The 14,923-nt window shown below is 40.6% G+C and overlaps 2 protein-coding genes across 2 annotated transcripts in view; both read right to left on the reverse strand.

The window, feature by feature from the left end:
* Positions 1–14,923, reverse strand: part of LOC134851282 (uncharacterized) — a 534,247-nt gene that overhangs the window by 294,140 nt on the left and 225,184 nt on the right. The gene's annotated exons all lie outside the window — the stretch shown is intronic.
* Positions 1–14,923, reverse strand: part of LOC134857126 (potassium channel subfamily K member 2-like) — a 61,634-nt gene that overhangs the window by 18,136 nt on the left and 28,575 nt on the right. Inside the window, exon 2 of the mRNA XM_063873499.1 lies at positions 11,421–11,692. Within this exon, the coding sequence (XP_063729569.1) occupies positions 11,421–11,692 (272 nt within the window). The remainder of the gene's footprint in view (positions 1–11,420; positions 11,693–14,923) is intronic.

The following is a 14,923-nucleotide window of genomic DNA, read 5'->3' on the forward strand; positions in this document are numbered from 1 at the left end:
TCATTGGTGAGGTTCTCGCTGTTGTCGTCTTCATGTCCCGCTTCTTTCAGCAGTCTGCGCCAGTACTGGATGGTGTTGCCTCGCGAGTTCCCACTGCGTGTCCTCTCCATGTCCCAGGATCCGAGCACGGCTTTCTTCACAATCCTCTCATCCGACATTCTGAGAACGTGGCCCATTCGCTCTAATGCTCTGCACTCGATCTTAGTCCTTATCGATTCAATGTTCAACTGTCTGCGGATCTCGTAGCTGTTGACTCCTTCATTCTGCATCCTTATCAGTGTGTGAGGTTTTCCATTGTTCCACACAAACCTGTAGGCTCTGTCTGCAACGCTCTGGAACTTCTGGATGTCGGTCGGTGTCCATGCTCTAACGCTACAGTCAAACAGGAGAGTGGACTCCACTACGGCTTGGACCACCAATGCTCTGGTGCGCTTGGAGAGGCTCGAATTCCAGAGCCATTGTTTCACCTTGCTCCACGCGTGGTACCCTCTCTTGATCCTGGCTCCTCGGTCTTCTCGTTTCCCGATGAGCGTTCCCAGCATTCTAGTCTTCTGGGCGCTGGTAGTTGCAAAAGTGATGGACTCTTCTTTGCCGTCGTGGCATTTCTCTTCAAACTCCATCATTTTCTTCTTGATCACCTCTTTCCCTATGACGAGCTCTTCGGTCCAACCAAGTAGAGAGGTGTCGTCTGCGAACAACGAGTCCTCCAGGATGAAATTACACTTGTTGCTGCTATGCAATGCTCTGGGCCCTTCTCTCGGTGGGAGGCTGCCTCCTGGTGTCCACCTCCAGGTGAGACCGCACTCTTGACCTCTCTCCGCCGCCTCCTTTCTCCGTTCTCTTTCCGCTCTTCTTATTGCTTCGGCATGATATACGTTGAAAAGGATAGGTGATGTTGCGCACCCCTCTCTGAGTCCTCTGGCTGGGGCCCAATCATCGCTGAGACCTTCCTTTCCTTTCACCCGGTATCGCGTTTCTTCATGGAGACCTTTCAGCAGATCGAGCACCTTGTCCGTCATGCCAAATCTGGCTAACATACCCCACAGAAGGGGTTTGTTGGTGCGAGGGTAAGCCTTGGTGATGTCTAGGAGGACAGCCCCTGGCCGGTTCTCGTTACACTCGTCTGTCATCCCGTACACTCTTTTTGTTTCTTCTTCCATCCGGATAATGATCTGCGTTGAGTCAGCCGTAGACCTTCCACCGCGGAAACCGTTCTGGTTCTCGTCCAGAGCGCCAATGGTTTCTGCCCATGTCCGGAGTCTCGTCGCGAGGATACGTGCGATCAGTCTGCTCGCCAGTGGTAACAGGCACACTCCACGGTAGTTGCCCAGGTCGTTCTTGGGACCTTTCTTGTGCAGGGGAATGACCCAGCCTTCCTTTATTTCTTCTGGCCATTCCTCCGGTTTCATGTCTATCAACTGCCCAATCATCCTGTGGAGCTCCTGCTTAATTGGTTTGCTGGCCACCTTTACTGCTAGCATCCGAACTCCGTCGTTCCCTGGTGCTCCATCCCTTATCTTGGCCAACTTTGTTTCAAACTCGCTCCACGTGACCACTCTCTCCAGTTCAATGGCCGCTTCTAGTGCTGTCTGGTCGAAGCGTTCGGGGATCTCTTCCATGGTCCTAACGATCTCGTCTCGTCCCCTTTCGTATCTGTTCTCTGATACTTTCATAAAGTGACTTCGGAACTCTTCGGGGCTGAATGTTTCGTCTTCAAAGGTGCAGTTGTCTCTGATTCCAATACGCTTCAGCGTCTTGTACAGCGTCCCGATGTCACCTTGGAGTTCTGCCTTCCTCGCGTCTTCGACAATCTCCATCCACCACTCTTCTTCCCACCGTTTCTTCGCTTTTTTGTAGTCTTTCCTGACCGTCTTCCGTTCTTCTGTCGCTGTCGGGATGTTGTTGTTCATTTCCTGGGTAAGTCGAGTGATAAGGTTCTGAAAGTTGCCGATCTCTTCCAGGTGATTATCTAGCCACGGGCTCAAGTTCCGTTTCGCTTTGGAACCACAGGCTAGATTTCCCGCTTTCTCGAACAGTTTCATTGCGTCGTTCCAGTCTTCCACTGAATCCTCCGGGTTCTCGATTTTCTCTCGGAATTTCGCTGCCACTTCTGGGATCTTCAGCTTGTCCCAATCCACCGTCCGTCTGCGCTGGACCTTCGTCGAACCGTGGTGGCGCTTCTTCTTGTCTTCCAGATTGCAGGTCATCCTTTTCGCCCGGTGGTCGCTCAGTTTGTTCACTCCCAACGTGCTGACGTTGACGACTCTTCGGCTTCTCTCCTTCTGCTTAACCAGAAAGCCGTCTAGCTCGTGCCAGCTTCCGTTCGCCGGGTTTTTCCACGTTCCTCTGTTCTTGTGTTGGAAGAACGAGTTCACTCACGCTAACTGGTTGGCGTGGCACCACTCGATCAGGTCCACTCCTGCAGTATTCGTCTTGCCCAGCCCGAACTTCCCTGCGACTGTGTCTCTGCTCCGTTCTCTGGTGTCCCCCACGCTGGAGTTGAAGTCCCCGCCGATCACCAAGAGGTTCAGGGTTATCAACATATCTTCCAATTCCTCTCTGTATCTGGCGAAATCGTCCGTTTGTCCTTCCCACAGAGGTTGGTATGTGGCCACGAACCTCACTCCGCTCACATCCACTGCCGTGTTTCTGTCGCCACACTGTCTCTTGTATCCTTGTTCCTTCCAATCCACCGCCCACAGGTCTCTGAGGAACACTCCGCTCTTCTTTCCATGGATGAGGACTCCATAGAGATCGCCTGCTTTGATCCACTTGATTCCCTCTACCGTTTCGCAAAGCTCTGTGAATAGCACGACTTCCGCGTGGCTCTTCGCCACTTCTCGGAGCATCTCAGCGAATCTGCTCCGACGGGGGAAGGCTACTCTCGCTCTCTGGATGTTCCAAGTCCATATGCTCGTTTGTTTCTTCTTGCCCATACGTTTGGCGTTTTCCGTCCACTTTTCGTCTCGCTTCTCCTGTCTCTTCTGTCTTCTTCGTTGTTTTTGTGCACGCTTCTTGACCCGCTTCTTGGCATTTCTCTGGAGCTGATCCACGTGTTCGTTGCTTTCCACGGTTGGTTGTTCCACCGTTTCCGTTTGACCGTCATCGGCATGCGGCTCCTGGGGGGTGCAGCATTGTGCTCTGAACGACGTGCTCCACCTCCCGTCTTCTCCGAGCGAGGTGCAATTCCAGTGGGTCCACTTCTTGCATCCATTGCATTTGACTGACCACTCTTTCTTCTTGAATCCCTCGTTGCATATTGTGCACCTCAACTTCGACTTCGCCGGTCCTGGGTTGACCTCCACATCGTGACACATTTTCATTCTTGCCATTACTTCCACATGGCGCTTCCTATTTGCTGGGATGTTGATTGCCTGTAATTTCCCCCCATGGTCGGCTACTCCGTGGGTGAGTTGTTGACGGGTGAAGTATCGCCCGACAGTGTGGCCTAGGCTAAACACACTGTCGAACTCCTCTCCCCCCCCCCCCCCAGGTTTGAATTTTGCGATCTGTGAAAATCCACAGGTCCGCGCTTCTCCCCCCGAGCAGGGACCAAACCATCGAGAAACCGTTTGCCTATTACTTCTTCTAACTGTCGTTTCCTCCTCTTCTTTGTCCGACTCGTCAGAAAACCCTGTTGGAGGACAAGTATCGACTGGTCCTGCTTGTTGATTTAGTAATTTTTCCGCTTCTTTTTGCACTCCTCTGGTCAAGACCTGATTTGTGAGTGCCTCCCATTCTTTTGATATCATATTCTTATTCTGGAATGTGTCCAGAATTTCCTTTTCGTCGGTTTGTCGAGTAATGGGTTTACTCACTGATGCTTCCTTAGGAGCAGACGACTCAATGTAGACTTCTTCATTGCTTGTATCCCGCTTTTTGGATTCTTTTGTTGCTGTTTTGGCGGCTTTTGGTTTTTTCGGTTTTTGCGTTGTGGACTTGCTCTGATAGCTTTTCGGGTTATGTACTAACGGTCCCGCTCGATTTGGCTTATTCTTTTTCCCTCCTAGGTTAATGCCCCCGCCTGTCTTTGTATCTTTCGACGTTACTATGCTAGGCGAATTTTGAAACTTGTCCACCAACCGACTATCTTCTATTTTCTGGTCTCTTGGCCCCTGATCTTTTACGTCATGTTCTTCGGCCGACTCACTGTCAACGTCTTCATCCTGTGTTACTGTCTTTTGTTGTTAACTTCTTGGTTCTTCCCCTGTTGGGCGTCTCTTTTTCTCCGAACCTTCTATTTTGGACTGTACAGGCAGTTTTGATCTCGCTATGTCGCTCTTCCGATAAACTGCACAGGCAGCCGTTTTTACTGTCGACGGTGTCTCCGATACAACTTTCCCTTTTAGAGGTATTGTTAGGGCTTTTCCACTTTTTCTTTGTTCGTGTTTGCGAGGGAAGCAACCCGACAAATTGTCAGTCACTGTAGGCTGTTTGTCCTCAAAAAATCCTCGCTCCCATGAATATAATAGTTCTTTTCTCAGTTCGGGATTTATCGTGCTGGTCTCGTCTACGACTCTTCGTAACTCGCTGTCTGAAATGTCCCTTCGAGTGGCATTCTATCGCGCATTGGCCTCCAGTAGCTGCTTCAGCTCCTTTGCACTGGCCCTTTCTTTAGCTGCCGTAGTATTACGCAAAAACAGTGGGCTGACGTCCCGACTATTTTGACTTTTTCGGATAATTTTGACATTATCTCTCGATTGATCAATGCGTCTCTTCAACTGTGAAGCTGTTAACGCCGATCTTTCCAAATTTTCTTTATCTAAACGACCATAATCATTAAGAAATTTATCTCTTACATTTTAAATTCAGTTTTTGGCAATCGACCGAAATGCGCCTCAAAAGGTGACAATTTGATCGTTTTCTGTTTGTTCCATCTTAAATCCCTAATTATTGTGCTCAGACACAGTTTAATCGACTGTACATTTTCATCGAGAAGCATTACACCCAATCTTTGTTTAATAGTTTGTATTGTTCGTTCGACCAAGCCATATCCTCGATGATCACCGACTGGACAGAATTTTTGATTTGCTTTTCCTTTAAATCCTGAAAACTGATCCGTTTTGATCGATTCTGGTATCCCATGTGTTTCAATGTAGATACGCAGAAATTTTATTGTTGATTTTCCCCCTGTAGATTTCGTGACCTTAACTGATGGAAACTTAGAGTATCTGTCAATAGCAACCAATAAATATATCTTCTTTCCCTTATGATCTTCGAGTGGGCCTGCATAGTCTAATTGCAATTCTTGTCCCGGCTGTGTCAACAGTGGAAGTGGTTTTGCCGAATTTTTTGGGATTATATATTTAACGTTCTTACCGTAACGAGTGCAACTCCTACACTCTTCGGCCATGTTAACCATGTCTTTAGGCATATGTGGCCACCATAAGTAGTTGGAAACCTCTAGCATCGCTTCTTGTCCGGGATGTCCTTGGTGGAGTCGCCGAAGCACAGCTTGTCTCAACTTCTCTGGTACTGCTAAGCGATTATCCACTAGGAGGCAGTCATCGACTACAGACATTTGATGCCACAGCGGATTGGTGAAGGGACCCATCATCTCGAATCCTTGTCTGTCATTCCGCTTCACCACTCGCCTGAGCCGATCCATCCAAGTATCTTCTCATACCAATTCCGCCAGTAGATTTTTATCAAATAATTTTGTGAGTGATAACGGGCCATTCTCCCCATTTGCTTGCTCCGCTAGTTAATGTTCGTATTTCCTGGATCTGTGGCTAACCCTTTTTGTCTGTTTCGGCGTGACCACGCTAACCTCTGAACCATACTCCCTGTCGTCAATGCTGTCTACAGTTAAGTCCACTTCAATGATTTGTCCTGTTTCCGTTTCATCTCCTGATGTATTCTGCCTCGGTGATTTCGGGCTGTGCATTAACGAATTAGCTTCTAGTTCTATTACTGGTCTGGGGTCATCACTTCTCTCCGATCCTATGAGTTGCCAAAACGAGACTATCGTTGGTTGGGCTGTTTCAGCAGTTGATGTTGACTCACCGCTGTTTTTAGGGTTTGTCCAGATTTGTCTATTCATTGAATGCCATTCCACCTGTGGTATTACTTCTGCGTCCGAAATTTCTGAATCTGATCTATTTGGGGTCCGCTGTATCGTTCTAGTTCTTTGAAATGTCGTTTCCGTTACTTCTTCCCTCAAGGTATCATTTGGATCCTGTATCCTGACCATCTTCTTCCCTTTTCCGCTCTTCGATGTTTCTCCTGGGTTCATTCTGTATACTCGCAATCTGCTAAATTTTCAGTTAATTTAAGTGATTCAACCGACTGTATTTGCTGACAATTTTGAGATAAACTGATTTTTGAGATGATTTTTGAATTTTCGCACTTTTCTCGTTGCAACGATTGAAAATTAGTTTTTCTTGCGTTCCGGTCGTGCCTTGTCCGTTTTAAACCGTGTTTGGTTGCCATAGCAACTGTTGGATGGCGTGTTCTGATTTGATACATTTTGATCAACTCTAGAATATTCTAGAACGTTTTCATTCCGGTCGAGTCTATCGTGATCACTCAGTCGACTGTGTAAACAGTCGAGAGCTTTATGAAAGCTTTCAATCGAAGTGACTACAAATTTTTCATCCAATACTGATTTCGGCGACGGTTCACCCTTTGGGTCTCTAGACAAATAATCTACTATACCCATATCTTTCCCTGGTATATGAATAACCTTAAATTGATAGGGTAATAGTCTGTCTACCCATCTGGTTAGCCTAGATTGGTAGGTTTTATTTGACTTATTTTCATCCGGAGCAGAAACAAGTGCTTTATGGCCTGTGGCTATCACTAATTCTTTTCCTAGCAAATAATGTTTAAATCGGTCAACAGACCATACTACTGCTAGCAGTTCAAACTCATTTGTGGAGTATTTTTTTGCTTGTGTGTTTAAATATTTCGACGCGAATGCGATTGGTATCCACCCCCCCTCCACTTTTTGTTGTTCCAACGATGCACCTAGCCCACAGTAGGTGGCGTCACATTTTACCCTAGTAGCCAACTTAGGATCGTAATAGTGAATTTTGGTTATGTTTGCAACCGCTGCTTTTATCCATTCGAATATCTCCGAATGTTTTTCCTCCCATTCGAATTTTTTAACCTGAATTTTCACGCTTTTGAGTTTTTTCTTCTCATTCTCTTCTCGCAAGAGAGGTCTCAGTTTATCAGTTAAATTAGCCGCGTTGGGTATGAATTTGGCCAAATGATTTATGCGACCCAGAAAGGACCTGAGTTGTTTCAAAGAAGTTGGCGGACTAAGCTTCAATATCGCTTCCGTTTTTGTTATTTTTGGTGAAATGCCGTCCAGCGATAACTTATGTCCCAGCAAATTTACCTCATTCTGAAAGAATTCACATTTCGATATTTTTAGTGCCAAGTTTTCTTTGTCTAACTTTTCCAGTACGTTCATAATCAATTTTTCATGTTCTTCTTCACTTCCCTTAGACACAATGAGTATGTCATTCAGGAAACAGAATGTATTTTCGACATGATTTAACGTTCTATCCATAGCCTTTTGGAACTCCGCCAGCATGTCTGCCGGCCATAGAATCCGGTCAGAAATCTGTATGTTCCGGTAGCTTATCCTCCTATGATGTTAAAATTGCATTGTTTAGCTGTCTCTGCAGTCAGTTTGAGTTGACTGTACGCGTACTTCAAATCTAGTACTGAGAAATACAGCGTGACGTTTGTATTTGCTGTAACTATTTGGCTGACCCCATCCAGTAATTCATCAACATTAGGCATTTGAAATTTATTTTTGAATAACTGTCTGTTTATGGGTTTTGCATCTAAGGCCAATTTTATGGAATCATTTTTTTTCACTGTTTATTACAAAAGGCGCTATAAAACAATCACTACTACATTTGTCCGGACGTTTTATATGCCCTTCTTTTAACAGTTTTTTCATTTCCTCATACACCTTCTCCTTTATGTATCTTGGAATTCGTCTCCCTTTTTCTTGTAAGGGACAAAGTGGATACTTGAACTTTGTACTGACAACATGGTTCTTCGAACACCCCTGACGGTCGAAAAAGTCTTTAAATTTACTATAAAATTTATTTTTGCAACCTTCTGGCTGTTCGCACAGTAGTACATCAAACCTCGTCTTGTCTTTGGGTGCCAACTTCTGTGTTGTGTGAATCCCTACTTTGCTCTGTAGATCCAGCCCCAATATACATCTCGTGCGTCTTTCTGTGATCAAGAACGATGCTCCCATTACTTCCCACCATGGACTTCCGGTATCAATGGTCAAATTTATGTTTGATGATCGATTCTCACCAAAGCTTTCAATGACCTTATTTAATGCGATCGGGTATTTCTGCGAATATCGACATTCTGTATGTCCTTACCGCTGTCCCTGGTTTCTTGTTTTCTATTCGCTAGCTGTTTTATGTATTCGTCTATTTGTTCCAACGGCGACAACTCAGATTCGATAGCCATTATTTCAAACTCATCGCACGAGTCAAATGACTGAATCAAATTACAGATGATGAGCTAGATGATGTTTCCGCATTTCGCATTCTCGTTTACTTGTTGCGACTTACACATTTTTGCAAAATGATTTGGTTCAGAAAAATTTTTACATTTTTTTCCCATGGCGGGACATTTCTTCAGATGTCCTTCTCAAATAATCGACCGCATCGAGTACACGTTTTCGAATCTATAGGATTTCTCCCCTCTCTTTTATCCGAGTATGATTTCTTTTTGTACGTATTGCTCGATTGTCTCCTGCCATTGTCATTCTTATTACCAATATTCATGATTGGTTCTTGCTTTATTTTCATTGTTCCGTGAATTTGACCTGCATTTGCAGTCGGTGAGTTCGCTTTTTGAAATGCCTGAGTTGTCTGTTTACTCTGTTCAAACTTCAATGCCCTCTTCAATACTTCCTCTGGTGAGAATGTTTCAAATGTTAATGTGTCCTGCAATACCACATTTTTCATTTTAGATATGAATAAATCACGCACTAGTTCATCTTCAAGTGTTCCTAACTCCGCTTTGGCTGCTTGGGCAGTTAATGCTGCATGAAAGGCCTCTAGCGTTTCGCCTGTTTCTTGAGCTCGGTTAAACAGTTTGTAACGCTCATACGTAACACGTTGCGTTTTGTCAAATTCAATCTTTGCCAAAGCAACCATCTCTCGAAATTCTAACTTTGAAACTTCCACATGCGGATTCTTTTCTACAAATTTCTTTTTCCCTTCTGTTCCCAACGCTAGGAATAATTTAGAGGCTACCCTTTTTTGTACTTCATTAAAATATACGTTGTGTCCAACCTTTGGTCCTCTAGCTCTTCTTTAATCGTTTTCCAGAAGAATTTTGTCCCGTGCGAGTTGGTTTCTGGCCTCTCTCTCTGTCTGCAATCGCCTGTGCATTCTCATTTTCTCGTGGAGTCTCCGGCCTCGGTAACGGTTCCAACAAAACTTCCTTTGGTTTTTCTAACAATAGTTCCGGATTCACGCTCTCCTTTACTGTAACTGCCAGTAAAAATTGATCTAGCCATGTCTTGAAATTTCACGGAGGGTCGGAATTCGCGGATGTCCAAAATACAGGAATTCCCATATCCGTTCTATTGTCTTGGGACATAAATCCTGCTGGCTGCGCCATGTGGTATTCCTATGCTATGGGTGTTGGTTAGTAATAAAACAGAAGAGTAATAAATTGTAAATTAACTCTTTGTGAGACTTGGTTTTTGTTTAGAGATCATGTTTATCTTTTCATATTTCTCTTCAGATAGCAAACATCCAAATGACTGTTGCATTCGGCCTGCATGAATGGCCTTGAATAATAATAACAATACATAACAGAATAATAATACCACTTATTCTTCAAGGTTACTGTGGCAACAGTACTACACAGTACCACAAACTTATTTCGAAAGCCAAAATTTTTGGCAGAAGTGTAAATTTTGAATTTTTGAATAATGTTCCCTCTGGCAGAGCATTGTTTTTACAAAAATTTTTGTAGCAGCTTGTAAGATTGATTGAAAATGAAACTACTATATTATCTATAATTGTTCTCAAATTTAATACAAGCACTATACTCGTAATTATCACCTAGTGTAATATCACCATTTTGCAATTTGGTTTTAACAAACACGTTTTACTCTTTACAACGTTCATTAAAATCTAAGTTCTGGAGCATCGAAATTTTAATGATCGCAATATGATTGAGCACAAAAAAAAACATTTTAGACCTCGAAACTCATCTAAGAAAGTTTTTACAAAATTCAGTCATTTTCATTAAACTCCAGCTAGTTCAAAATTTTTACTCTCGAACTTTGTTCAAGGTTCAGATCAAACCTGAGATTTTTTCGGCACAGCAAAACTTCCGCAAAATTTTGTTAGAGTTTTAATAAGCCGCAAAAACGCTTATCAAGGAAGTCATGAATGTTTAAAACAAATCGAAACTTCGGAAAATTAAAAAAAAATGGTTTTTCTCGATTTAAAAAACAGCGCTGCTTGTATACAGTGCTGATTTAAATTATCCGGACAAAACGAACAAAATTTGAATTTTCAAACGCGTTGTTCTCAAATTGGGTTAAGATTAGACAAAAAGTGAAGACAACAAAAGTTGCTTAGAATTTCGCCAGAATTAATATGGTGCTATTTTTTCTCCGAAATTTTCAACAAAAACTTTACCCCAAAAATGGGTCATTTTGGCTTTTTTCAATTAATCAAGAATTACGCTGAAACTATTTTGTTAATTGATGAGAAAAATATATCACAGGAAGCCTCTTACGCAGTTCAACAAAGTTTAAGAAGGGTAAAATCTCCAAAAATTAGAGCAAATTGTTTAAAATTTATTTTTAAATAGAGATGCTGGGTTTTATATAGTAAAAATCACATTTATTGACTATCAAGTGAAAATTTTTTCTCTTATACTGGTTTTAGGAGATTTTACCTTTCTTAAACTTTGTTGAACTGCGTAAGAGGCTTCCTGTGATATAATTTTCTCATCAATTAACAAAATAGTTTCAGCATAACTCTTGATTAATTGAAAAAAGCCAAAATGACCCATTTTTGGGGTAAAGTTTTTGTTGAAAATTTCGGAGAAAAAATGGCACCATATTAATTCTGGTGAAATTCTAATCAACTTTTGTTCTCTTCACTTTTTGTCTAATCTTAACCCAATTTGAGAAAATGCGTTCGAAAATTCAAGTTTTGTTCGTTCTGTCCGGATAATTTAAATCAGCACTGTAGATGTAACGTCATTTTTACTCTTTCTTCAAATACTCGCCTGCGACGTCGAGTCTTTACAGTGCTCTGCCAGCGCTCGGAAAATCAATTTGGTCGACCTAAAAAAAGTCGACAAAACCTTTGAAAACTTTTTGAGCCAAAGCCTCCCAACACCCCCCCCCCCCCCCGGGAAAAACCCAGATCCGCCCCTGGTAGAAATTTAGATGGACGAACCATATCGTATGACTGGTTGTAAAGTTGCTGGATATTGATGCGGGACAAACATTGTTCCCAATCTTCCAGGAGACAAATTTTTTCGATCGTTCTATTCACTATTTCGTCCACCATTCTCTCAGACGTAGCCTCCGCGTGCGCCTTCATGTCCCGCAGTCGGTCTCGCTCCTGGGGAAGCTCCATCGCCGAGAAGATCAAAGCGCCGATGACCAGGTAGGCAGTCACTCCCACAAGGGAGTTCACCAACGCTACTGTGGATCGCCGACTCCATTCTAGGAAAATTGAACAAACAAAAAATAAAAATGGGAACTATAGCTTTTAACAAACTTATCGGACAACGTCTTAAATTTTTCAAATAATTATGACATTGAGACAGTGAAATGGCGTTAAAACTGTAACCGAATTTTCAAAACTGCATTTGAACTGTCAAAAGAGCAAGGCAATTTAATCAAAGACGTTTTTCAGAAATTTAATACGTAGTCTGATAAATTTGTTAAAACAATACGTAACAAATTTGCATATTTAGTTTGGTAACTTCCCAAATGACATAATTCCCAAATGGCATAAAAATGAACCATTTCCCGAATGGCATAAATTTCAAGTTATGATTGTAATTCAAGCGTTTTGTATGAGCTTCTAATTCTAACATTTTGTCAGGAATGAAAACAAGTGATTAAGATTTGGAATTAATTGCTTCCAAACATATTTTAAGTGACCACAAGAAACTTATCAATAAATAAAAGTTTGAGCTTTTCGCTTTTGATAACAAATTGAAAAAAAAATTCAAGATAAAATGTCAATCAACATTTGAATTGACAACTTGACTAATTTTCTCACATTGCTTACGAAAAACTTGTTTTCGATTTTTTCAATGCAACAGTTGCATGAAAATTATGCCATTTGGGAAATTTATTATTTTTATGCCATTTGGGAATTATGCCATTTGAGACGTAACCATTTAGTTTAATTAACAAATCACTTTTTTTGAAAGGAGAAGGGAGTGGTTGTTGAGACTATCCAAATTCAGAAGTATAGTTTTCTCACGATTACAAATTTATTGGCCGAAGTTTTTTTTGCTATTTAGTCCAGAGCTGTATCTGTGATTTTGGCGAGAGAGAGGCGATATTCAGAAAAAAAATATATTATTTGTCGACTTTTTTAGACAGACAAGTAATTGATTTTCCGAGCGCTCACAAAACACTGTAAGACTTTACTAATCTGCGCAACAGGTTCGAAGTGCTTTAGGAAAATTTTTAGGGTTGTTTGACCCAAACTGAACGTCATAAAAAGTAGTAAAACGGGTTCGATAGATGATCAAGTGATAACCCCTCCCCCAATGAAAAAAATTCGCCCCTTATTCAGTCTAATCGCTGAAAAAAAATTGTACTACAGGCCTGCAAAACGTTTGTTTTTCCCCACATTCGCAGAAATTGATGTAATGGAATGTTTAATCTCGGGTTAGTTCTTTTCTCCAGACCAAATTCCACTATTTAACTAGCCTCTTTTGATGGAGTTTTTTGAAAGGTATTGTGTCCTGAGCTCAAATTAAGAAAAAAATTTACCCGTGATCATTTTTTGTTATGGTGTTCGAAAGGTTGCCAAACTAGGCAATTAAAGATAATTTATGCATGGAATGATTCCTGCATTTAACGTGTAAGCAGAGACTTAATCCCTATTTTAAATTGTTCCAAATTGGATTGCCGCAGTCTAATTGGTCTATTTAATACTTTGCTACAGTCTGAAGGGATGGTTTTCGAAAAAATCTGAAAAAATTGAAATAAAAAATTTATTTGAAAACATATTCAAATTGTTTCGAATCAAACGCCATTCTTTAGAGCTTAAAAGGCTTGCCGTGATGCGAGCAGTCTTTTAAATGTTTTTTAACTCGAATAAGTTTGAAGTTTCATTCTTTTACGATCTATGAACCACAGTTACGATTGGTCCCGAACTGACAAAAATTGTTTCGGATCGATTTAAATTGATTTTAAATCGATTTTAAATCAATCCAAATCGATTAACAATGTATATTTCACGAAATTAAATGGATTAATTCAAGTGCTTTAAAAATCGATTTAAATCGAATTGGATGGATTTTCCGACTCACTAAAATTCATCCGAATCTCACTTAAGCCCATCCAAATCTCACTTAAATACATTGTACATCGAAGCGAAAAAAAGAAACGGATTAGATTAGTTTTTCAACTCAAAATATGCAAGGCAATCATAGAGTTCTATTCATATTTCAGTCTTTTTATACGGTCTTTTTTATGCTTCAATATGCTATGGATGTAAAATTAAAAGTGATAGGCAAGGAATAAATGCAATTAAATATTAAAACTGAAGAAACTCGAATGAAAAAAAAATCGGTTTTAATTGGTTTTAAACCATTTAAAAACAAAAAACAAACTAAGACTGGAAAAAACTGATTAAAAATCAGTTTAAAATTGACTTGGATCAATTTTTGTAGCTGGAATTTACGATCAATTTAAACCGATTATAAATCGCTCCAACTCATTCTTATCTTTTATATTTATTCTTTGTTTTTTTAAACTAAAATCAATCTAAACTTTTTCAACATACTTTTTTCATACTGAAATTGATTCTAATCCACTTTTGTCAGTGCGGGGAAGAAATCATTCATGCGACAATCCACTACAACTGTTGTTTTCAGCCAGACAGGACCACTAGAAATTGGTTTTGAATTGAATGAATTCAATTGACCCAGCCTAATAAAAAGTTAACTGCTGGTTCCCCGCGATGGTAAAATTTTGTTGTTAACATTTAAAGTTGAGAAAATAACAGTACGTAACTCTGAATACCTTCCTATTATTAGAGCACAAAATAATGATGCTTTATAGTTTTAATTTCTATAATGTTATGATATAGATCTTAATGTTTCTACAAAACAATCGAACAACAGAAAAAATCATCAAAAAAATCACAATAAAATCCAAATGTATTGTCTGCAAATTTTGCTCCAACAAAGCGGTGAAGAGTAATTTTTCAATTAACTAAATTTCAAGAACCAATAAACGAGCATAGAATTGCGCTAGTTTCATATTAATGCATTTTTAAAATAAAAAAAAGCAATTATTTGAAGAAAAAAAAATAAGAAAAAACAAGGATAGCTGATTGCTGTGCAAGTAGCCCGGAAGGTTCCGACCACATTCATAAGAAACTAATGTTTGCCGTGCGTGGTGTCATGAGAAAACTATAAAAAAGGCGTAGAAAGTTAATTATTTGGAGGTAACTGACAACGGTTGTCTTCAAAAACGAATAAAAAAGAATGAGATTAAAAAACAAAAATAAAACAAAAATGTCCAAATTTTATCGACTTAATTTGCAATAGGATTTTAAAATCTTTTCGAAGTTTATTTTTGCAAAATAAACCATGATTGAAACTATTTTAAATTGTTTCCTTTTTTATTAAACTAAAATATTTTAGCCTTAATAACTATTTTTTTTACTCAAAATTCGACTCAAACTCAAAAATTGTCAGCCAG

The sequence above is a fragment of the Symsagittifera roscoffensis genome, chromosome 1 (assembly GCF_963678635.1).
Source record: "Symsagittifera roscoffensis chromosome 1, txSymRosc1.1, whole genome shotgun sequence".
Lineage (NCBI taxonomy): Eukaryota > Metazoa > Xenacoelomorpha > Acoela > Convolutidae > Symsagittifera > Symsagittifera roscoffensis.